Here is a 25,487-nt window from a genome sequence, read left to right as displayed (position 1 = left end):
AAGATACTGTTCGTGAGTATTGATGTTAGATATGTGGGAATGTAGACATCTGTTGAATCAACCAGGTGTTTATCATTTTAGTGGTATCTTGGTCTTTTTATAAATTGGGTTTGTTCTTAAATGGAATGCCAACGTTCTTTCTCAACCAATCTCTCCGATTTTGTCACTGATGACTTATCCTCCTCTTGACCATTTTCCAGCTGCATTTTCATTTATGTCCTGTTCTATTACTGCTTAGTGTATGATTCTTGTGGCAAAACTGGCTTGTTGTCTTATCAAATGAGTACGATTTGAATTCTTGGACTCTATTATATATGTCCACGCTTCATTGTTGACTGCTTCCACCAGAGTGCGTACATTCCTGCCCAGTAACATGCTGACATAGTTATTCACTACCTGTTCCCTACTTTCCTGTTCTGGCTTTCAACTACAGGTGGGTGTGAATCGTCCAGTGGAAGATCGCTGGACCGCTTTCCAGTCTGGCCCTTTCACGAGCGAAGGTTCGCGCCTGTCAAGTCTGGATCTGGAATATGGGGGCTACATGTTTTCAGTTTTCGACGGTCATGGTGGTCCTGCATGTGCTCATGCGATCAACCTTCTGCACCCGGACTATTTGGTAGCCGGACTTTTGCCGCCAGGCATAAATGAGCAAGTACTACGAGACTTACGGTCGATAGAGGAATCCGTCACGACGTTCTCTCTGTGTGGCTTGTCGGATGCACTTTGGTCACGACCGGAAGCCACAGTGACTGGTGAATCAGAACACATAAAGTATCAGAATCTTATCAAACCGCCTTTTGCACATAATTCTTGTCAATGGCCCCCCTGGGGTCCATGGGGACCTTTACCGGGGTCTATTCACGACCTGCACATTGCAAATATGAGAAAGCTGTTGGTGGAATCTCTCTCTTGTTCACTGGCTGATGACGGTACGTCCTCTTGAAAGCCTTTTGTGTGCTGTACTGTCCCACCTTATATTTTTCTCTACTCTGTCATACTCTCCACGGTAATTCACGTGATTAAGGTAACACGTTAGTCTTTCGACTCAGAGGGGTAGCGTAAGATTTGTTGCCGGGGGCCCCTTCCACCCAAGGGGTAATTAATTCCATCTCTATTTCGACCTGCAAACAGCATTCGAAAATTCAATGGAGTAGGGAATACGTTGACTTTCATATCATATTTTATTTCCCTTTTCAACGGTTGTTTACGATCGCTAGAGGACGAACCTGCTGTTAAAGACAGCGTAGCGAAAACTGAAGACGTCAAGCGCCTTAAAAGGTCTTCCGGTCGGGAACAGTAATCAAACATTTTCTCTACAGAGGTTTCATCTCAACTGAGCCAGTAATGACTCGACCGGTGATGCGCAGCTGGTATGTAGCTCCACCTTCCCCGTGAAGTTCGAGTGTGACCCCACCCATTCTTGCCGCAGCCTTTTACACTTTATATATATCGTAATGTACCATATTGGACGCTGATTGTTGGCTTGATTGTTCAGATATCGATAAGATGTGCTGCTCTGGTCATGAGCATGACGGTGCGTTTCTAGTGGACTTCCAATCAGCTATTCTTGAGCTATAAATGGAATGTGGCTCTTCAGCAGACAGCGTGATTCTGAGTGAGAGCAAACTCATCACTCAGGCGGAACAACGATACAATCAGAATCATGTAGAATGTCCAAGAAGGAACGGCAATCCTTAATTGAGACCACTCACCGATAAATAGTGGTCATGTGAACTTACTGAACCTATGGCTGATGTGCAGTAGATGGTCTCTGTATGACAGCCTGTTCTGAAACTTCCTACCGGATAGGAGCGGACAATGGTCAGCATAAAAACGAATAAGTCAATAACCTGCCACCCAACTGTGGTTCTTTTAGGCTCAGCCGTTTTTTTGGATGGGTGATAATATCTGTCGTTCTTGCTAATCGAAGAATCCCCAATAGATATCCGTGAAACTCATCTGTCTCAGTTTCGGAATAGCACCTATACGGGCTTGTGTTGAACCGACAAGCAAGCATCGTTTACTGCATCCACCGGAATTGGTACACATTGAATCAAGCAACCTCACAGCACAAAGACATCTGTTTATCGGAATCCAGTGGGCTAGTGCGCTTCCGACTCTGATACTGATGAGGAAACCCACAGGTTGCTACATCAGGATCGCCAAATGACCCGAGGGTGGAATCTGGAATACCTGGATTCCTGCTAAGAGGCGCATGATCGCTGTCATATCGAGGTCACGGTTTGGCCACCTCTCCCCTTCCGCCACTATGAATAGGGCACGGGAAACAGCACTCTTCCGCAAACGACCGTTCAGCATACGCAGTACATGGCCTAACCAACGCAGCTTCTGGTACTGGATGCACTATTCCATGGACGTTCCCGTTGTACAACCGAAAACTCGATTTCTAACTGCCTGGTTATGGATTCTCCGACACCAGCCCACATGAGCTATGGTTCTGATAAAAAAACAAATCGTTCAGCTGCAGCACCCTTTCGGTGCCTAGCTGCCATGCCACACGAAGGAGGCACGAGGGCCGGGATACTGCCAGGTCGCCCAACCCTAGACAGGGGAAGTCGAGAGGCAGAGGTCAGGTTCAAACCACGGATGGTTCTGATACAACGGTTGTCGAACAACTGAAGAAGCCTCAATTCCGCTACTCGAACAGACCATCTGTCACAGCCATACAACGAACCGGCCTGATACACGCCCTTTGAGATACAGAGGCATACCGTTTTGACGCCATAGGTCTTTGAAATTAAACGCGACCCGAGCATTGTAGATTTGTGCATTGACCTCATATGTCATACTACAACCAGAACTAATACAACTTCCGAGATATGTGAAACGCTCCACGACTTTAAGTTCCTCTCCCTGGATTGTAAACGACGTGTCCAGGATCATTTGTGGGTGCAAAGTTCATACCACACAACGGGATGACTGTTCACTTCATCCAAAAAATACATGCACCCCTTCGAAGATGGGAACGATATCGCCAACAGACTCCAGATCAAACTGATCTTCGTCAAAAGCAATTTGAACACAAAGATTTGAATAAATTTATCATTACATCGGACTGGAGAGCTGGTATTCCTCATGAACAGCCCTTTGGGTACGGAAGCTTTTGAAGAGCTCTCCGTATACCCCCACACGTCCAGAACTCTGATTACGAAGAATTTATCATGTTAACAAACTTCCGAGACATTGCTCGATGGATAAACGTGTCAAGCAGGACAAAACGATCAACAAGATCAGATTCACCTTGGAATTTCAAGAATAGCGAAATTTTGGCGTTATTCTAGCACCTGACGCGACGTGAACATTTGGTCAACAGAATGACCTTCTCATACGGAAAGCGCTCTGTGTAAGGAAGCTTATGAAGAGCTCTCCGTATACTCTCACACGTCCAGAAGTCTGAGAATACAAAGAACTCATTGTGCTGACGAAACCCCTGGGTATTGTTTGAAAAATAAGGAGAACAGAACGGTCAACCAGATCAGATCCGCCTTGGAATTTCAAGAATAGCGAGATTGTGGCGTTTTCTAGAACCTGACGCAACGTGAACATCATCACTACGAGCCCCTTTTCTGAAAATGGGCACTATCACCGACTCTCCACAGTTGTCTCGGACAACCTTCTTTACCCAAGTGCAGGCGAACAGATCGGATAAGGACTGAATGAGGACTTCACCTCCATAAGGGATCCCACGCTCAACGTGGGTTCCAGATGAGTGACAGCTGATGGCCACGACAACTGTTGTTCGGTCCACAGGTCAAAGCGTTCCTCATCACCCAAGATAATGGCTGCATTCTGATCCTTGATGGCCTCGAACACAGATGCTTTCCGGATACCGGTCGCTCGGATCAACTGAAATCATCTTCGGGCATTCCCAGCTTTCTGCACCTCTCACTTTCCCAACCTTCTGATTATGTCAGAGTTCACGATCGGTTCGTACGCTCACTTTCACTTGATGTACGGTAATTCGTCGGGCCAAATTTCGTTCAGGATCGCGTGAGATATTTCTGCCGCAGCAGCCTCTGGATCACCAGAGGTGCACATGTGGAGGCGAACGAAGAGTGATGGTGGGGGGGAGCTCAACCACTGTGCTTGTACTTTGAATTTTTGTTTATAATACACAGCACACGTCAATGCCAAGCGGGTGCAATGTGAGAGGAAGAGAGGCTTGTTGTCCCGTTCGCCTACGTTCTNTGTTTATAATACACAGCACACGTCAATGCCAAGCGGGTGCAATGTGAGAGGAAGAGCGGCTTGTTGTCCCGTTCGCTTACGTTATTCGCAAAACCGATGTAGGAGGCATGGAGTCATCAGTCCGAATTGATGTGCCTACAAGGAGAGGGGTGGGAGGAGGAGGGGAAAAAGGTATGAGAAGGAGAAGGAAGGGAGGCCTCAACAGTAACCTGTTTTCGCTTACCCGCGCTGCTGTATACAGTGAGTAAGTCGACCCGGTTGATCGCAGCACGCGACAGCCGATGTGGCATGAGCGTACTGTTAATTGTAAATTTCATGGTTGTACGTGGAGCTCCCTTACTTTAGGAGAAATCGGGTGAAATATTAAGTGGCTGTAGTTTTTATCGTTTTTACGTTTTATTTCCTAATGTAGCCAAGACATGTTATTTATTTGGTTTGAACTGTTATCAGCAATGTTGACCTACTACGATTTAGCCGTTCATGTCGCTCTTATCTTACTCCGTGAGTTTTGATCCCTCGCACTACGTACGGGTGTACTCAGTCCTGAGGCTAATTAGTTTCCGCAGTCAAAAGAGTTTTGTCGACAGAACATACACACAAATCTTCAACGGTACCCGTTTACTGGAGTCTTTATTACGGTCATATGCGAGCCATGGTATACAGTCATGTTGCCATACGCCTTATCTCAAGACGGTCCGTCCAGCCGAGTTCGCATACGTTGATCATCCTATCGTCCTTTGAACCATCCTGTTTTTCTTCAGACGTATAAGCAAAAATTCACTTGGTATGAATGCGACTTATGCTCCGTTTCGTTGTCTCCACATGTTTTCGGTGCTCTACACTTTAGGCATCCGTGCTACTGTATTTCTATTGATGCGAGTCTTGAACTCATGTATTTACACACGTGAGCTTTGTGCCAAATGCGTGCTGAAAAAAATAGTTTTTACTTCACAGGCTTTCTCCCATCGTTTGACGTGTTCGTTCAAACGGTGAACAACTCGCTGCTTAGGAATGTGTGCTACGGTTGAAAAGACCCTCTCTTGATTCGTTGTCAGATGTTCTCGTTCCTTACACAAGTGAATCATTCATCACCTTTCGGTGATATCATGTCGTGTATGAAATACCTTTGTCATACTGGATTCCCGGTGTGCCAGACCGTGCTAATAGAGCCAATTTAGAAGGTAGCTTGCTCACAAACGTTCTCATGCATCACCGCCGAGTGAGTCACCGAGTGAAAACGGTTCCCTCACAGCTTCTTTGTTATTCAATCACTGGAAAACGAGACATCCAGTCATCTGTGACACTTGGTTCTGTTTAATTAATTATCCTTTTTAACGTCTGAAAGTGCTGACTCCTGACTATCTGCCTGGTGTTTACCGTTGGTTTCTTCCTACTGAGCAGGTAGGAAAAATCCGTCCTAACCTATGAAAAGCCTATTCAATCTGTCCACTTTCATCATACCTGAACCTCCAAAAGTGTCTAAATATGTCTTAGCTGAAACACCCTTGCACATCATAACTTGACTTCGGAACGTCCTTAGGTCGGTGTTGGAACATTTTAGTAATTAGACCGATCCATGTTCTTTTGGACCGCACCAATCATATTTCTTAAAACAACAATACTACATAGATTGAAAAATCCTTTCGTCACTCATCTGTCACGATCCGTCTATCCCTTAGAACAGAGTCGGTCCATGTTCTATAAGAGCTGATTTTCATCGATACGAAGAAAACCTTGACCACTGATTGGTGGTCTACTCTTGAGTCCGATTCGTAGAACTCCGTTGGTTTGAGTGAAGTAAGAAATACTAAACATTTTCATAAAGGCAACTTCTCACAAGGTTGCTGAAAACTCTTCGACAGCCACGACCGGTTCAAGGTTGCTGAAAACTCTTCGACAGCCCACGACCGGTTTCGCCCTTCTTGGGGCTCATCAGGTAGGCGCAGTCCCCGAGTTTCCGTCAACCTTATGTCCTACTTGAACCCAAATTGGACCGTTTTCGAGAAATACACTAATTTACAAGTCATTTTGGTTTTCACAAAAGACTCAACTGAATCTCTCGTTTATGATATTCTACTATACTAAACATTCCACACCAGCGTTTTTCGGCATTAGCAGTTCCTGAGTTGGCCTTTTTAAAAACAAACGGCCAAAAATACTAGTGGTACTTCATGTCTTCGTTTGCGACAATAAATGTGGTCTTAATTTGTTTGAAAAATCATCACTATAAAATTGTAGTCAACTTGTTACTCAGGCGCAAAATAATGGTCCTTTTGCAAAGTTCTGCGTCCTGCGAAATGCTGTGTGAGATGTCAGATAAAGGTTTCACCGTGCCTGGTATCCCGGTTGATTTTGAGACTCGGGACATATTCAATCTTTTGGACTTGCTCTGCAGGTGAATGAAAGCACACCGATAGCCTTATGCCCTCATCAGCTGGACGAGGACTCCGAATTCCAGTCTCATTTTCCCTGGACGCTTTTAGCTGGCAATAAGTGTCCATGAGTTTTCACCAGCTTTATGGGTATTATGGTTTGTTCAAAAAATACGTTCACATTTCAGTTATCCGCTCAACTGAATTCCAAGATGTCTTTTGTGCTACCTGTTCACATGAAGAACACCGCTGTTTTTGGTTTCTCGTTAACGTCATCTTAGTGGGTGAATCAGCAACAACTAATGAAGTGACTTAATTGCATGTTCTCCAGTTGTGTTGTATGAAACTTGCTGCGCACTGTTTCTCTAGTCCTTGCATGCCTTCTAGCTGAATTGGATACGGTCAACTGTGTTATTGTTGCTCTTGCTCTCTACTGTTTACTAAGGACCGAGTCCAAAGTACCATTTTCGTGTTCACCTCGCTGTTGGGGTATAATATGCGGAGCATATTGTTCAATTGCTTTGAAAAGGAACTGCATGTGCGCCTTGCTTTAAGGGTGCTTGTGGGAATCGGTCTTTCCTTAAGCTGTTACGCATAGTGGGTGGATCCCTTTTGTCACTTATACTAGGTTAGTGGTACTCATTTCCCTGTGATCAACCGTTTTTATTGTCGCGGCGTAGTTGACCGCTGTACAGGGTTTTCTATCCTCATCTTTGTTTTGGAGTCCTTATCAACGAGCTAATTATTTGGAATCAACTGCGCCCCTCGCACTGAATTTTATAAGTAATTTCTTCCAATGTCAACCATTCGTTAACCGCTCCACACAGTTTTTGAAGCTTATTAATAAACGGATTAGAGTAAATACCTTCTAATTTGTTAAACAGTGGGATGTTTTTCAAAAGGATACATATGCTTTTTCACTACTTTCTCTTGTCTGTTTGGTTGAATTTCGTGTTGATGAGTCTATTCGTCGTAACGCGATTGTTCCACCTTTGTCCTAAAATGGGAGTAGCACACTGCCAACCGTAAATCACGATTTCGTGCTTCCCTGAATGTTTTAGCTTTTCCCTCGAATTGGCGGAATAAATTTTGCCTTCGAAAAGTTCTTTACTTACGTAACAGTTCGCCTCTCTTTCGGGGGTTCTGGTGAGATTTTGTACTCAATGTAGTGTGTTTCAACTTTCCTACACAACAACCATCCCATTCTTGCCGTGTTTCACAACTTTTCCACTTTTGGATTCCAGGTTCTTATCTCGATCACAATGATTACGGAGATATATGTGACCCTGAAGGCTTCACTATCGCGTCGTTCCGCTCCATTCAAGATGCAATCATTTCCGGTAGTCTTGTTAATCCATTTAAACGACGGTCTTCTGTTGCAGCTCGTCACGAGTTGTCCATGCAATATGCAGCTGACGTGGAGGCTATTGACATGCTTGGTCCCGAGGTGAATCGACTGTATGATCGAATAGTCGAAGTGTCCAGAAACCTTCGCAATAGCTTCAAACGATTAGACATAGACCTTTCTCATGCGGCACAGCCTTCCCAACATAGTGCTACTCTGGACAAGGCCCTCTTACGTATTGTCTTTAGTGGCTGTGTTGCCACAACAGCCTTTATTCCAAACAATTGCAGGGAGCTGTATGTGGCGCAGGTAAGAGACAGCACTGACTGTCCTTTGTTATTCCTTCCCTTTTGTTCATCCATCTGGCCTATTTCAGGGTACTAATTAAACTCGGTTTGTCGGTTCTCACGGCCTGATAATGCCTATTAAGACCAACATTTGGGCAGATGCTGTATGCTGTTTAGAGACCCTTTATAACAGTTATGCGTATCTTCCACTGAAAGGCCGCTAACCTGTAGTGGATTGCTAACGGTACCATTGGACGAAATTTTAGCACCCAACCCATCACCCACCCATCACTCCAAGGGAAGAGCTACTGGTTTCTTATCTATCATTTAGACAAGGACACAAGAGAAGGAATACCCTATCTCGCGCTTTCAGAGTCTACCTGGTACAGTTTGCTCGGCGCATCACCTATTCTCTTTTGTATCATCTGTTGCGTCTCTATTAAGTACTCAATTTTCTGATACGTGTTAGTCAACTCACTTGCATTTTCTCAGTTATTGCGCGCGCTACTTCTCCTTTCAGATTTTAGATGCTGTTCCTATAACTTACTGTTGTACGCCAAATTTCATACCCCGGATTTCGGTCTTCTGAGGGTTAAAATATTTTTCTTGTGTTTATCAATTCCTCAATGACAGTGATATACGTCAGTCAAATTCGGGGTTATCTTTCAGACCTACTCCACTGATCAACAATGCGTTATCACTGACTGAATATGAAGAGTACTAACTGCCCCCCTTACTTGTTGAAGCATTGGGTCGTGAGACTGAGTTATTAGCTGCGATTCGTCGTCCTATTGTATCCTTTCTAACCCGAATCATGTATCGCGACAACAATCCTTGGCGAACACTCGCTCTATTTTTAACTGGTAGCTCCTACTTCTACGTGATTGATTCCTCCATCCCGCTGCTCTTTTGATCTCCGCGCCGCTGATTATATTGACGCGGCTTCTCTTGTCTTTATCACCCATCCATCTTCAGCTGGGATGCATCAGTTCTTTGCCTTTCATCCCAGAAAACATGTACTTTTATTGATGTCCTCAGTCCTTCGTTCTCGTCAGCCACTGCAGCTCGTTTTTGCGTGTCATGCATCGCCTCCGAGGCCCAATGAATAGGCGAAACACCAAGGACCACGAGTGGACATGGTCCGAATAATATCAACGCACCTTTGGCTCTGGCTAATCTTCGCTGAGCTCCTATTTGCTTATCGCCCACACCGGTCCATCACTGTAGATCGTTGTGGCGTCGGAGTCTTCGATCTATGACATTGGCGGATTGATTTCAAATGTTTTCCGTCAGCATTCAGAAGGCCATTGCAAATGTGGTCAGTACCCTCGCACCTGCCGAGCGCAACTACGACCACATATAAAAAGAAGCTCTGCCGTCAAAATGTACAATCAAATGCTCCACTGTTGTCAGTTTCTTTTGTTGACATTTTGGCTCAAGGGAGAGGATTCCGGTGTATACTGCCAACCTGTCTAGCAATGGGTCACTCTACATCTTAGATACGACTTCAGGGTCAAGTGCCAGTCTACGACCAACCCCGGAGAGGCCAACACACTGTTGCGTCTCGTTGATTCAAGCAGCCCAGAACCAGACAGCAACTTCCTTGTAGCCGGAGTTGAACCGCTTAGTGTCAGAAGCAGTTTGCTCCTTACCCGTGATTGCCCACCAGGCCACCTATCAAGACCCTATACTGCAGCAGGTCATCAAACACCACCGAAATCAATGGCCGCGTAATTCTTCAGTTCGCATGACGGACTATCACTGACCGACGGACAATTTCTGTTTCTCAAGGGACTGAAGCCAACCGTTCTGAAAGTTTCATAAAGCACATCTGGGAACGAATAGAATAAAGTCCCTTGCTTAGAGTTACGTCTACGGACTTCTGATAGAATCCAAGATTAATCAGACTTCCAGATCTTGCCTGTAATATGGTGAATCAGCAAAAATTCATTCACGGTCTCGACCGCTGCGGACCGAACCCTGATTCTATTTTCACATCGACTATACAGGTCTGGTTGTTGGCTAGTCGTAGTCGACGCTCATAGGAAGTGGCCGGAGATTCTTCCAGCGAACAGCCCCACGACTGCCGCTACAGTCATGGAACCCCGACGATTGTTCAGTTTCTTTACAATTTCAGACTATTGTATCTAACAAAGCAATCGGTTCACATCATCAGCGTCCGCGAAAATTCGTGGTGTAACTCATGACCGATGGTCACCAGTTTATCCACGGTCGAACGGTTAGGCGGAACGCTTTGCTGACATTTCAGAATTCCAAACGGGAGAGTTCGACAGAAGACTATTTTGCGAAAGTTCCTGCTTGCACCTCGAGGGACGCCATATACCAGTTCGTGTAATGGAGTGTCATCAGCAAAGGCACTGCTCCGAGGGTAGCTTCGAACACCGCATGACACTATCCGGCCACAGGAAAGACAACTGAGTCACTGCAAGATTAGAATGGGGGGACAGTTTAACCTGTACCGCAGCACTGCCTCGGCGAAGGCCATAGAGTGTTGGTTCATGACAACAGCTGCAGACGCCCTGGGTAGACGGCAAAGTGCTAGGCGAGATTCAAGTTGGTCAGTCGGGTGGTTCCTGTACAAACCAAATCCAGCCGAGTGAGTTGAGTCTAGAAATACTACTGGACAGTTTTGATCTCGACGTCACTGTGGCAGTCCCTCAGCTCTCTTGTCGCAGGCCTAGCCCGTCACGAAGATACTGAACGTTACTGTGGTATGGTGGCCTGCATGTCTCGGCGACCCATTTAGCCATACTAGAGGGTGCCCGTGCGACAATCGCAGTCTCATACCACGTTGGTCAACCGTTGGGGATCTGACGACTGCAGTCTCCTGGTCCTCCAGATCGGTGGTTGGGACGTGTGTGAAGAATTATTCTATCAAAGTGAAATCCAGCTGCACTTTCTGCCAAACACCGCTGCTTTGTGGTCAAGCCTATGAGTCGAAGGTTTTGGTTGAGGACCCTAACCGACCTCCGTCTAGGTGTGGCCGCCATGGCGGTACCCCAGCCCACGTACAACCATCAACTGCACGTATACAAATAAACTCATGCCACATCGACTGTCGCGTGGTGCGCGTCGCATTACTCGCTACCTACAGCAGTACGGGTAAGCGAAAACAGGCTACTGTTGAGGCCTCCCTTCCTTCTCCTTCTCATACCTTTTTCCCCTCCTCCTCCCACCCCTCTCCTTGTAGGCACATCAATTCGGACTGATGACTCCATGCCTCCTACATCGGTTTTGCGAATAACGTAAGCGAACGGCTCTTCCTCTCACATTGCACCCGCTTGGCATTGACGTGTGCTGTGTATTATAAACAAAAATTCAAAGTACAAGCACAGTGGTTGAGCTCCCCCCCACCATCACTCTTCGTTCGCCTCCACATGTGCACCTCTGGTGATCCAGAGGCTGCTGCGGCAGAAATATCTCACGCGATCCTGAACGAAATTTGGCCCGACGAATTACCGTACATCAAGTGAAAGTGAGCGTACGAACCGATCGTGAACTCTGACATAATCAGAAGGTTGGGAAAGTGAGAGGTGCAGAAAGCTGGGAATGCCCGAAGATGATTTCAGTTGATCCGAGCGACCGGTATCCGGAAAGCATCTGTGTTCGAGGCCATCAAGGATCAGAATGCAGCCATTATCTTGGGTGATGAGGAACGCTTTGACCTGTGGACCGAACAACAGTTGTCGTGGCCATCAGCTGTCACTCATCTGGAACCCACGTTGAGCGTGGGATCCCTTATGGAGGTGAAGTCCTCATTCAGTCCTTATCCGATCTGTTCGCCTGCACTTGGGTAAAGAAGGTTGTCCGAGACAACTGTGGAGAGTCGGTGATAGTGCCCATTTTCAGAAAAGGGGCTCGTAGTGATGATGATCACAAGGGGTCAGCTAGACGCCTGTTGTAATGAGATTGATGGCGTCACCTGTGCTTCGTCGCCTTATGGTGGCTCGTGAAGCACTGACTCGACAGCAGCAAGTGGGATTCTGGGCTGGTAGTGGTTGCGTTGACCAAATGTTCACGTTGCGTCAGGTTCTAGAAAACGCCACAATCTCGCTATTCTTGAAATTCCAAGGCGGATCTGATCTGGTTGACCGTTCTGTTCTCCTTATTTTTCAAACAATACCCAGGGGTTTCGTTAGCACAATGAGTTCTTTGTATTCTCAGACTTCTGGACGTGTGGGAGTATACGGGGGCTCTCCAAGAGCATCCTTACGCAGAGTGCTTTCCGTCTCAGGAGGTCATTCTGTATATTCCTGTTTAGTTTCGTGATCGATCGAATGGTGAAGCGAACGCTCGATGGTCGTCATAAGCACTTGTTCAAATAGCCTCTGGCTAAAATCTCTTAGATCTAGAATATGCAAACGATATCTTTCTCTTCCCCGATGATTGTGAGAGGGCGCAGATGTTTTTGGATGAACTGACCAAAGTCATCCCGTTCTTTGTATGCACTTTACACTTACAAAGTGTGAGGTCGTGCTCGTTGACATTCAGTCCCCGGACAATCCACTTACAATCCAGAGGGAGGCACTCGAAGTTGTGAATGTTACTTCGGAAGCTGTACTAGTTCTGATTGTAGTGTGGCAGAAGGGGTCAGTGCACGCATCTACTTGACTCGAGTCGTGACTGCTGATTTGAGACACCTATGTTGTCTCCTGAATCTCAAGGGACATGTGTGTCAGGCTACACTGCGGGCTGTTTTGTTGTATGACTGTGACAGTTTGGCTGTTCGGGCCGGGGGATTGAAATGTCTTCAGGTGTTCGACAATCGCCTCAGTACCATAGGCGAACTATCATGTGCTGAAAAATGCTGTTTTCCGTGCCTTAGAGTGGTGGTAGCAAATAGGTTGCCAATACTGGACCTGGCATGGGAGTACGAAAGACATTACGAAGCGTTTAGGTGTTGTTAGTGCTACTTGGCTTCCAGGATGGGGACCGCGTGACCCCCACTTTGCCTGGTTGGAGTCACCGCAACATATGGCTGCCACACGATGTCAGTGGCGTTATTGTTGTCAGTTTCTATCCTGATTGTCGGGAGGTGTAAACACCCCTTCCACTTTAATCCTTTTCTTCACAATAAATGTTCCAACTAAATCGTGACTATATGGCAGCGAAGCATCAGTGTTGAACACTAATGTCGTACTGCCGATGGTGATTATGATGATGATAACGGAGGCTCAGTCCGAGCACGCACTATGACCGGAACGCTGCACAACAAGGGACTGCAAGCCAATGAGTTCCCTGTAAATGAATTTCCCACCGGGAAGCTACTTCAACAAACCTCAAGAGGAAGGAATCCTGCACCAATACTCTTTTACCGCTCACAGTTAGGTGCTGCTGAGGCCGAGAGGCCCACAGACGATTGGTCAAAACATCGGGCTACTCGCCGGTCCAGCATCAAGGCGACCTCTGTTTAACGTAAACTGTTGACCTAAAAGTCGGTTGTGATTCACTATCCGCTGAGCATCGGCAGTCAGTAGCACGTCCAGAAGGCGTCTGAATTTCCAGAATGTTGCCACTCCATGCTTTTTAAGTACGACGCGCTGTATGCGGTTTTTTGACGTAGTTTTTACACGTTTAATACACTGTATGCACCCTTAATAATTCTTTTGCTCAAGATGCTAGTTTATGAGGATCAGACTGAGAATTGAGCTGAGGCATTACAGTCGTTATAGTCCCACCCGACGTCGTTCCCGAAACAGCCACATTGGTATTTACCGGTCTTAATTTTTCAACCCTCGATCACTATTCGAGGTATTCAGTCGGAAATCCACCTAAATCCTCGAACATGCCATTTCATATGACTGTATGTATAATTTTATATACTTTTTCGCCTGTTTACACCTTTACTTTTCAGTAATACACGTGACAAAAACTCGGATTTGATACGCCTTTTGCTGCGTAGGAAATGCACATTCCTGCAAGTTCATTTCGGAAAAGTTTGACGAATCTTTGGTGGAATTATTAGTGGGTCCCGTTTCGTCTTTTACAAAGCCTCCGTAAGGCCAAAATGACTAGGTTACAAGTGGAGTCAGGGTTTGGAGCAGAGAAACAACAAGTCCTGAAGATATTTCATAGACCTAATCAGTGTTAGGTGTCGACTAAGCTTACGCTGGTCGTCTTGGGGAAATACACGAATTTAAACCACTTTGTATGTTCATTCTCTTGGTTTGGTTCGCCTCTCTCTGATTTGTTTAAATCCCACAACCGGATTTTAACCAGCTTACGCCATTTGTATATTCGTCACATTTGATCGTTAGCACAAGTTGCCGTAAACACCAGTACAATTCTAACCCAACAATCATCTACCCGGTAACCACTATTTCCGATACGATCACATAGTTTTTTCTCCCGTTCTTTACTTCCATTCGAATGGTGTTCGTACTTTGACGTATCTTCTGCTAAACTCATAGTAATGAACTTCTACCCTATCTCGTGATCTTGCTTTTCCTTTCTCCATGCCCATCACTTGACTAAACATGACCCGTGCGCGTACTTGGTTTTGCCTGGTCATCCTCGTGATGGGTTCATACCTTCAGTAGATTTTGTCGTTACACTTCGAAGCACCCATCGTTTCGGCGTAATTGGTTCTTCTCTACACTTGTTCCTGGAGCCGACTAATCTTGCCTCAGAAGACAGCTGTCAGAAATAAATATACGTAGTGCTCCGACACCATTGGGACTAATCAAAATCGCGCTACCTTTGGTCGTGAATATTCTCGAGAGGCACACAAGGATTGAAACTCGCAGATAATAAACTGTGTTGGTTTTGTTGGTTGATTTGAAGCAACTTATAACAGGTCTCATCCGAGTAAAAGGCGAATCTAACATTTTTGCATCCATGGGTTATCTGTCCCCATTGGGCGATAGTTGGGTTCGATACGTGCAGGATATACGGTGAATGAATCTGAGAAATCTGTCTTCTGCAATAGATGTAATTCACCATTTAAAAAATAGTAAAACAAATCGTTCAGCTGTAACACCCTTCCGGTGCTCAGCTGCCATGCCACCCGATGGAAGCACGATGCCTGGGATACTGCCAGGTTGCCCAAGCCTAGACAGGGGAAGTCGATAGGCAGAGATCGGGTTCGAACCACCGACCTTCCGGTCAGTAAATTCGTGCTCTAACCACTTGAGCCATCTCGCCCGGGTAGTTTCGGATGCCGACTCGTTTTCACCTTGTTTTGTTAAATTCTCCTAGTTCCTTGCAAATAAAAGCCTTCTCCATTGTGTTTACTAACTGTCTCGACCGACGCTCACCATTATTCGGTCTCCCAACCTTGATGAATCCGGCGTCCAGTGTTCCCACCTTGGATGTGGGATAGGGCGGTAAGAACTGTAGTTCGCATTAACCGAGCTCAGTGTGCTGTTGAGCAACACGGTTAAAGAAACAACTGACAATCTTCCTAGTTTACACCATCCCATTGCCAAGTTAACGCACCACGTATTGTTTGACTAACCCAGTGTATTTTGACCTACCGCCTAGGAATGCTAATTCTGCTTGCTCTATCGTTTTTTAAACATATCGGCTGTTTGTTTCCCTCCATAATCGGGAGCGCCACCTGCGTTTTGCGCCCCTCCTTATGTGTGACCAGGTGAATGTACCTCTGGTGTCATTCTGCGAGAATAAGTCCGGAGAGCGAAGAATAGTGAACAGTTGTAATAAAATCGGTATGCCCGACTGGAGTTCATTAATGTTAAGTCAGGCAGGGGCCACCAAACAGTAAAGACTCAAAGTTTATACGAAAGGTGGATGTACTCGATGCGTGCTCATGTGGCTTACGTCTGTCAGCAACCATTTTAATCCGTGCGATGATGATCATTAAAAATCATTTCGATTACTGCACTATTCTGAGCACCGCAGAATGTCCAGCGTCAAGACAGGCCACCTTCAGACCCTTATGGGAGTAACTTACATTTTTGCGTACCAATTTGGTTTTGACACTTCCAACTTATGGTTACGATGTTATCGACTCACTACTTTCTTAATTTTTTGGGTATTGTAAATAGATATACAAACATGCACAGTGCTGATCATTAGTAGTCGATAGTTGATGCAAGATACATCTAGTTGCTACCGTGCTTGCATTCAGCAGTACCGGTTGGCGTGCACTATTGGGCTATCATAACCAATCGGATCTCCATGCGTATCGCCTATGAAGCTCCGTTTGTTTAATCAGAGAATGTCTTGTGTTTGGAGCCCGAGATAACTCAGTGGCTAAGGCGCCGATTTACTGACCGAAAGGTCCGTGGTTCCAACGCAACCTCAGCATCTCCATTGCCCCTGTGTATTCTTGGACAACTTGGCATTATCTCATCTCTCAAGCCTCCTTCGGGAGGTTTATTAGTTACTGATATGATTGTCTTCGCATACTTATGATGGTTCCTTCATTATCGTTTTCCCCAGTAAGAATTACAGCCCCTCTGACGACACTCAGTTTGCACTTGATCTTCAGCTGTCGGGGCACTTTGCGGAACTAAATTAAACCATCGTTCTGACGTACTCTGATCTATGCACGCTAAATTGAGTTTCTTCCCCAGCTGTTGATAACTCTGGAATTATTCTGTTCATGGGTATCTTGGAAGTTCTACTGAAAAAATGTCAGGACCACTTAAACGCGTTATCGTCACTACTGGAGTTTGACCGCCAAATTAAAAGCGCCCATAAAAATACACGGGTTTCATGATACTTACTTGCCTCGTAAATGTACATTGTCCTGTGCCGGAAAGCATTGCGATTGTTTGCTGAGCCTCTTCCAAATCCTACTCGGTTGATAAAAGGACATTTACAAATTGTACGGAGTTTCCCTCCTTTTGTATGCTGGTCTACTGAGTGAAATGTGTTTATTCTCATTGCTAATCTGCTTCACTTTTGTTCGACAGTTTGGAAGTGTGAATTCCAATTTTCTGTCACCGCCCACGCAGATAAGCCTGGTTCCATTTTGTCAATGCTCACCCATATAACGTCTAAGTCCATATCCACACCTATTATTCCTGAGCGAATCTTACTGGAATCGAACTTCATTGTCATTGGAATTCAGCGTTTTATCCACATAGTCATAAAACGTTCAAACCGTTAAGTGCTACCAACCACCACATACCTCTTAAGTTCAGACTGATGGATCCCGAATTTCAAACCGAGACATTTGAAGCTTTCATGGAGTTTAGGTCACACTGAAGAGTGATTGAAAGGGGACTGTTCTCCTGTGAACTCTGTGGTGGGATCCAAATTTTAACAAGTTGTTAAGTAATCACCTTTCGTGTGCTATCCGGATGATTGCCAATGGCATTCACCATCATTCAGGTCGGATTAGTCTTCGTTCAGAGGTCGGTGATCGCGAAGACTGAGTGACCGTAAGAGCCATAGAATCGATCAGCCTCACTGAGACGATTTTTCCGGAAATCGTACTCACAGTCAGACTATTTAACAGGTTTTTGAATTAAGTTTTTCGAGTAAGAATCGTGCTCATCGCAATTCACAGCAGATGGCTCAGTGGTAAGAGTGCCAAATTACTGAGAGGAAAGCCCGTGGTTCGAACTCGACCTCTGCCACTGGACTTCCCTGTTTAGACTTAGGCAACTTGGTAGTATCCCATCCCTCGTGCTTTCTGGTGGCATGGTAATCAGGCACCGAGAGAATGCTACAGCTGAACGAATTTTTCAATTCATGACAGCGCTTCCCTTTAACATCAGTATTTCACTACCGCGAATTTATAGTATTTGAATGAATGAACGTTTCTTGCTGAGACAACCCACTACTGACCCATCACAAACATTCTGGCGAACGCACACTTCTGACATTTAGTATACCAGTCTAAATAAAAACTGACTGTTAGAATGCCGATGACATTGACCACTAGCCACTTCCTACATCTCATCCAAGCAGGCAGAAACAGTCGCACAGACTACGGTACTGCACTACTCAAACTTTCTTCTTTTCTTTTCTTTTTTTCTTTTCTTTCTTCTTTTCTTCATATATATCTATCAAGCCACATGCCGCTCACCACTTTGAATTAAGCACGGAAAACAGCATTGTTGTCAGCACTCATAGTTCTCAGCTGAGTCAATGTGAGTTTGTGCTGTCTTCAGGTGAAACACGCTTCGTATTGTCTTATCCTCTACCCACGGCGCCAGTAACTGCACCATATGATAACATGTCAAACTCTGCAGCCTGGAGCACGCAACTGCTCAGGTGCTTGACACAAATCGGGGCTAGCTGTGTTCTTCGTATATTTTTCCCAGTTTGTTCGCCCCATTGTGCGACATGCGTGTGGTATGTTACAGTCATGTTACAACCATTTTCACAGGTTGTTCGTACCGTAGGATGATTTTATATTTGCTACTTATAGTTCGCATATCACCCCGTCCCCAATCCTAAGTATGTAATCAAGAAGTGCTGCGAGTCCCTGGCCCAAAAGGCCGGTTAGTTACGTCCATGCTTGATTTTCTGGTCAATCCGGTCTGATCTGGTGGTGTCGTGTCTCCAAATCGTCATTCCGCCTCTACGACGCATCTGTGTTGAGTGAGTAGCCAACTTTTCCATTTTCCCACAACAGCATCTCTTTCATAGAACCCTTTCTACCCCAGGTCGGTGATTGTGGCGCTGTTTTGGGAAGCTTGGTTTCCGGATCTGCACAGGCCAACCGAGCGCCACATGATCATCGCTCAACGGTACTTTTGGAGTACTCGTCTTCAGATTGGAAGGCCGAGTTGCTCATTGAACCGCATAATGCAGAAAATGCAGCTGACGTGCAGCGACTCCGATCCAGTCATCCGGTTCATGAGTCCGCCTTTGTTATTCGAGATGATCGACTGCTTGGTTAGTGTTGCTTTGTGTTACTACTTGGATGATTGCCCTGTATTTTAGCTTCACCCCCTGTTGCGTAACTTTCACTAGCAGCCTGTATTTTTCAGCTGTTCGTGTACTGTAGTTAACCGGATTTTGACAGAAAGTGGAACCGCTGTCGATGCAGATGAAGTACTTACCTATGTCGATGGGGCCAAAAGCCAATATTGAAGTTGTTGCTATTGCCTTTTGTAGTGTTCATCAGGATGTTGATGAACATATCTATTTTCTCCCTCAGCATCAGTTGTTTGTTAGCTCCTTGGACGTCTTATTAAAGGTTGTTTGTGGTGTACTAGCATGTCCTATAGGTTTTTAAATGCCAACATGTACCAACAAGCGGAGTGGTCTATTAAGAAACTGGTTAATGTGGTGAGGAAATTTTAGAATGATTCCAAACTACTAATTTGGTTGAAGAGCTAAGTAGCCAAAGTGCACTCCACAGATAATATTTCCGTGTGATCAATCGGTTCGGCCGTATTAGAAGCGTCGAACTACTCTGTTCTGTGCACCTTGTGGTTTCGTGATAAGGACTGGTAGCATGTATGAATTCGTTTTTGTTCTGAAATGCTGTGACATATTTGATAACGATCTCGATACATACGCTACTTCCAGTGTTTCATACTTGTGAGGTATCGTGTTTGGATGTATTTCCATGGTATTCAGAGTTTGTGATTTTCTGATCTTGAGTGATGGCCGCTGCTCCAGGCTTCTGCCAGCCTCGATGTGGGCGCCGATGTCATACTGTCGATAATAGTGACTTTTTGAGGAGCTGAGGTGTAAACGCTCATTTCGAATTGGCGGACTCCCTGGCCCATCTGGGTGTGCTTCTGTCCGTTCAATCGGCGTGATGTTCGGCGATTTAGAGCGATTGGTCCCCAGGCACCTTCCTCTTGGGGACACGTTCGTCCGACCGCCGGTTTCATTTGATTCGTGAGGGCTCAGGGAGGTGTTGTCGCGTTTTGCTCCATCCCTGGTCAATATGCATGTTGATCTGAGATCTAATGATTTTGGCCGTGCTCTTTACTCGGGAGGGACCACGCGGAACCACGTTCCGCGCAACGTGGTTCCATTATTGGGTAATAGTCTACTGTCTGAAGTTGATTCTGTTGACATGACCATGTCTGGGATCAGACTTGCTCCCAGCGCTTGACGTGGAATTCGACCCGGCGTCTACTGGTGCTAGTGTTCACGATATCCCCGAACCAGCACCGGGCCTTCATGTTGCTGTTGTTTTGTTCGTTCTGCCGGCCCTGTTCCTTGACTTCCCGGGTACCGGTGGAACGAACTGCTGGACCATGGGACTATGGATTGAAGGGTAAGGCTCGCGGGTGCACTGTTGTAGGCTGCCCCTTGGATTCGTCAAAACGGACTGGAGTGAGGCAGCTACTGGCGTTAGATGTAACATGCTGAATACCCGCTGTGTTACGTGTGTTCCAAATGGTTTCTGGTTTGGTTGTAGCTGTAGCGAACACAGAATGTAGTGTTCCCGTGAACCTGTTGCAACCATCAGCAGTTGTTTCGTTACAGACGGCCTAGAGAGTTTGGTCCGAGAGTTGAAGCTCATCAATCCCATCCAGGCCTGAAATATCGAGGCCTTTGTAATTGGTGATTTAGAAAGCACCACTGTATTGAACCCCATTGAACGTCGCGGAGCAGTTCAACTTCTCAGTCAGTCTGAGCAGTCTGCCGGACGGATTACGAACGGTGTACTTTGTGTGTTCCACTAGCGACCTAATCACGTTCCAAGTTCTCTTTGAAATCCGATAGAGCTCAGAACCTGTATCAATTTGGAGAATAACCGATGTGCCATTGATTCGTTCTGTGACGGATTTTCGTCGACCGGTTGATTTTTATCTAGAGTGTAGCGATCACAGCCCCTGAATGCATCCTTTCGTCAACCTGATGTTGTCCCTGCAGCACTCTTTATGTGGCCTTTTCGACTGTACTTGCTGTCACGTGGTTCGGGTAAGGAGAGTTACGTGCCATATGTCACAAATCTAACAAGCTGTGGGCGGTTTTCTTAGGGTCCGTTGGGAATTTGGTTGTCTTTTGGAGGTTGCCTGGCACAATCTGTCAGGTTATGAGTGCTCGGAATGTTCAGTCATTGTGGCGTCAGCCTTGAGACTGATAAGGTGCTGACATTCACTGGTAAGTTTCCAATGTGTCAACTCTGGATCGGGTTGCATTACCGTTGCTGCGAACTTTGCTCCGTAGCTTATGCCCCACGATACAACTATATCTGCTTCACCACCCGAGCCTGGCACGCTGTTTGAAGAGAGTCCTACAACACTGTCTACGTTTGAGACTGCTTGACATGCTATCTAGGCGCTTGCTCACCGCAAATAGTATCCCACGAACATCGATTATATCACAAAACAATAGTTCATCATTTAAGTTTTCTTTCCTGGAACACTAAGGTGACCAGCAGTGAAAATGATAGAATACACGAGGCGGTGAATGTACTGAAAAGTCTAAAACTTATCCGTCACCCGCACACCAGTAACTTGTCCTCAGTTGGACGTGAGCCCGCCCACATGCGTCTGTTCGCCTTTTAAAATGGTCCGTTCTAATCCTTGCTGTTGACGTACTCAAGTTGTTCGGGTTCCTGTGAATACTTCAGACGCAGTGCTACATCTGTGCAACAGAGTACGAACCGATGTGTCAGAATGACGTTGTTGTGACGGAATTTGTCTCCAATGAATAGATTTTATGCAAATGAAACTTCTCCAGAACGATTCTTAGTGTGAGGGAGGCATTCATACAACAAGTGATTTTTGTATGCCAAGGTTCACTCCCCATCTCTGAATAAGAAAATGCATTCTGCTGCACCAGCTTTGGAACCATTTCGGAGAAAAAGGGTGGCATTCCATTGACTTCGCCTACGAAGAAAAGTTATTCTATACTTGTTGAATTTGTCACAAGTCTTGTATCAGTGCAGGATTAGTTAGATCACTAGAAGCAACACCATCGTTATCACCCTTGTGCTCAACTGTTCATTCATGTAAATATTATCCCATGATTGAGGCAGTCAAAAAGTGCGCTTGCATCTAACCCACCACGAACATGAGAGATGCATTCGTTTTCACATGATCACTTAGTTTAGACAGATTGTCTTCCTTAAGTCTCTCTTTCCTTTGCTGTACTGCGTCTAGGTGAACTCATGCCCTTACGTGCATTCGGCGATATTCGATTTAAATGGCCATCGGAAGAACTGAAACACGTGGCTCGCCTTTTAGATCTACCTCCGAATTACCCAATCATGCCAGCCTTCTATACAACACCACCTTACCTATCTTCCACGCCGCAAGTGGTCTGGAGACCACTGGTGCCCAGCCGAGATTACTTCCTCATTCTGGGGACCGACGGGTTGTGGGACATGATCACTCCAAAGGAGGCTGTGGATGTCGTAGCCCGGCATTGGTTTGATTATCGTTGCGTAAGCTCTTGTGTAACATGTCTATCCAAACATTCATGGCTGTTTCTTTTTGGCAGCGAATTTAGACTTCTGAGAACCGAACTTCTAACAAATCACTCATTTTTACTCCAGTTAAGGCAGTCTAATTCAAGCGCGCCAATTCGGGCAGAAAATTGTTCAGATGTTGACTTTCTTTATATTGCGACAACAATCCTTACGCCTTTTGGAGGGAGCCCTCTTAGGTTGCCCATAGCCCGCCAGTTTTGTTGCTCTGAAGGTGGAGGGAAACGTGGTCCGTTGTCTCTATGATAGAGCAACTCATGTTTTCATTACAGACATCCTACCTCTTGAACGTGACGACTAAGACAGATACCTCGCCAGACCATTTATGTGTGCATTGATCAGTTCATTTGCTCCTGTGACATCTTAAGAACGATGAGAAATTATTCAAAGCGAGCGTCTTTCGGTAGATGCTTTTTGGCTGCTCAAGCGAGTGGCATGGACCCAATACAGTTCGTTTTCGTGAAGGAAGCTACTCACAAGACTGCTGAAAGCTCCTCGATAGCCCACGACCGTTTTCGCCCTTCTTGGGGCTCATCATGTAGGTGCAAATTTCCGTCAACGTTATGTTCTACTTGAGCCCAAATTGCACGAAATTTGACTTGTACCCTTATCTGCGTACCGATTTGGCTTTCACAAGATATTCGCCTATAAACCAGCTGAATCACCCGTTTATGATATTCTTCTGAAGAAGGAGAGGTTCAGCTGGGTTTCAGGTAAATCTCCCGTGATAGTAAACGAGTGTGTTTGACCGTACAGTTTAGCTTCAGCACATGCGTTAGACACCGGACCTCATTGAATTCTTGGAGATCAGTGTAATCATGAAATGCGTCTGTAAGAATAGTCCTGTCACAAACAATCAGAAAATAGGAGAATCCACTGGGTTCCCTATTGGACACCTGTTGACACTTGGACCTGTTCCACTCAACCGTCGAGATAAATGTTTCAGTACAAATTAGTTCGACTGTTGTCCAGTTATCCGCGCTATGGTGGTTTACTCTTCAAGTTCTAAACGAAGGCCGCTCGTTCGAACCATTTTATGATTTTGCGAGGTGCACATTGCTGAAAACTCTTGCCCAGAATGAAACAATTGTACGGAGCTTCTCAGCTTTGCATCATATATTGGATTTTTTCTGAAGTAAACTGTCATGTTCTCTAGTTTCCACTAAGATCATTTACTGTTCATTTAGTATCCCTCAGTATGTGGACCTGGAGATACGGCCGCCACGCGCCTAATTCGGACAGCCCTCGGGGGAGAAACGATGGATCCTCAACGAATTTCCGTGCACTTCTCTATGCCGGCCACTGTAGCTCGATATTATCGTGATGATATTACTGTACTAGTTGTCTACTTACCAACAGCATTTCGAGAGAATCACTTCCTCTCATAAGTTCGTCGTTTCTATACTTGCATGGAATTTTCGTCGCTCTGGAAACCGGATGGCATCGATCTCCATGGCTATTCTTGTGATTCCTTGTATCTAATCTTCATGTGCATTTTTCTCACCTCCCAGTCGGTCGGCTTTCCGCCATTTTTGTCTTGTCAAACCGATGCAAGATATTTACTCCGAAAACGTTCCTTTCCTTCGGTCTGCTAGAATATGTTCTTTTGTTTGACACAATTGCTTTCAGATTTCCTATGATGTCCCATTCGCACACGTACTATTTTGTTGAATAAAGTCACAGTGGTGCACTATCCGCTCACATTATTTTCCCCCATTCAGCCGTCTTGGATGTTCGTGCGTCGTATAGTTTTTTCTCTCTACTTCACTCTCCGTTTAGGTATGCTTTCTTCAGCATCGAAACTAAGGCCTGCTAGCTGGATCGGATCCGCTTTCACCTTGCATCCTATCTGAAACCGCTACTCTTCCTCCTCACAAGCATAGGACATGTTGAACCGATTAACCTTGGGTTTAGATTTGAACTAAGTTTCTCGGAACACCCGAAACCCTTTAATAACAGTCGTTAAACGAAGGTCAGAGAGAACAAACAGCTCTAGAGAAAACTTACTGGATTACCAATTTCTTTGGAGTCGTTTTTGGTATGTAACGCCCAGTGAAGAATTGTCTAGTGTGGGGGGCGGTTTTTTTGGGGGGATATTCAATGCTGAATCACATCTATGTATCTTGGTCCCACATTGTGAACGCCATATGAATATCCACTCCTTTGTGAAACTAACGAATGCTTTGCGTCACCGCCAGCTTAAAACATTTCTTAAAGAGTTAGGTCTTAATTACATTGGTCTCCCTCCTCACATCGTATTTCGCTGCCTCATTTCTATGATTATCCTAAACCAGGTTCACGAAGTTTGAAGTGAATGAGCTCAGTTCTGTATAGATTACAGTAAACCGGAGCTTCTTGTCGGATAATCACTGAATTTCCCATTCCGATCACTTAGGTGTGAAGCCGATAGAAGAGGGAATGACTTGCAGATGGTACAGCATAACGAACTCGGAGGCAAATATTCCTATTTGAGGAGCGATTTCAAGTTGGATACCACGCTTATCCTTAACATTTTTGGAGATCCCGTTAGCAAATTTCCGATTTTTTGAATGACCCTTCTCTTATTCACATATATATGAGTTCAAAAGCCCTTTTCGGATGCAATTTACCGACATTCCTGCCGAACTATACCCGGAGTTGGTTGGTTTTCAAACCGATGAATTTACGAGTCTTCAGGAGAACGGAGTCTGTGAATTTCACTAATATCTAATGAACGAAACTTTCGCTAATGATGCGACGTGTTACGTTAATCCTAGTAGTAGTGAAACTTGACTGTGTTAGTTACGTTTGTAACCGTCTGTCTGCGTGTGAGAATCTTGCCTAAAATAGAGTTAGTGACATGTCGTACCGATTTAGCTGATAGCCATAAATGTACATCATATGACTAAAGGTGCTAACATCATTAAGCCATATGTGAGAACCCAAAGATCACC

At 45.4% G+C, this 25,487-nt stretch overlaps 1 protein-coding gene across 1 annotated transcript in view; it reads left to right on the top strand.

Moving 5' to 3' along the window:
* T265_04552 (hypothetical protein) overlaps positions 1 to 24,231 on the top strand; it is a gene marked incomplete at both ends in the record, with an annotated part of 35,916 nt that extends 11,685 nt beyond the window's left edge. The window contains 6 exons of the mRNA XM_009169316.1: positions 434 to 929; positions 7,826 to 8,235; positions 11,804 to 11,980; positions 18,818 to 19,049; positions 22,229 to 22,512; positions 23,742 to 24,231. Coding sequence (XP_009167580.1) covers positions 434 to 929; positions 7,826 to 8,235; positions 11,804 to 11,980; positions 18,818 to 19,049; positions 22,229 to 22,512; positions 23,742 to 23,942 — 1,800 coding nt within the window. The remainder of the gene's footprint in view (positions 1 to 433; positions 930 to 7,825; positions 8,236 to 11,803; positions 11,981 to 18,817; positions 19,050 to 22,228; positions 22,513 to 23,741) is intronic.
* Positions 24,232 to 25,487: the final 1,256 nt, after the last annotated feature.

Source organism: Opisthorchis viverrini (assembly GCF_000715545.1).
Source record: "Opisthorchis viverrini unplaced genomic scaffold opera_v5_75, whole genome shotgun sequence".
Lineage (NCBI taxonomy): Eukaryota > Metazoa > Platyhelminthes > Trematoda > Opisthorchiida > Opisthorchiidae > Opisthorchis > Opisthorchis viverrini.
This window is presented reverse-complemented; position numbering and strand designations above follow the sequence as displayed.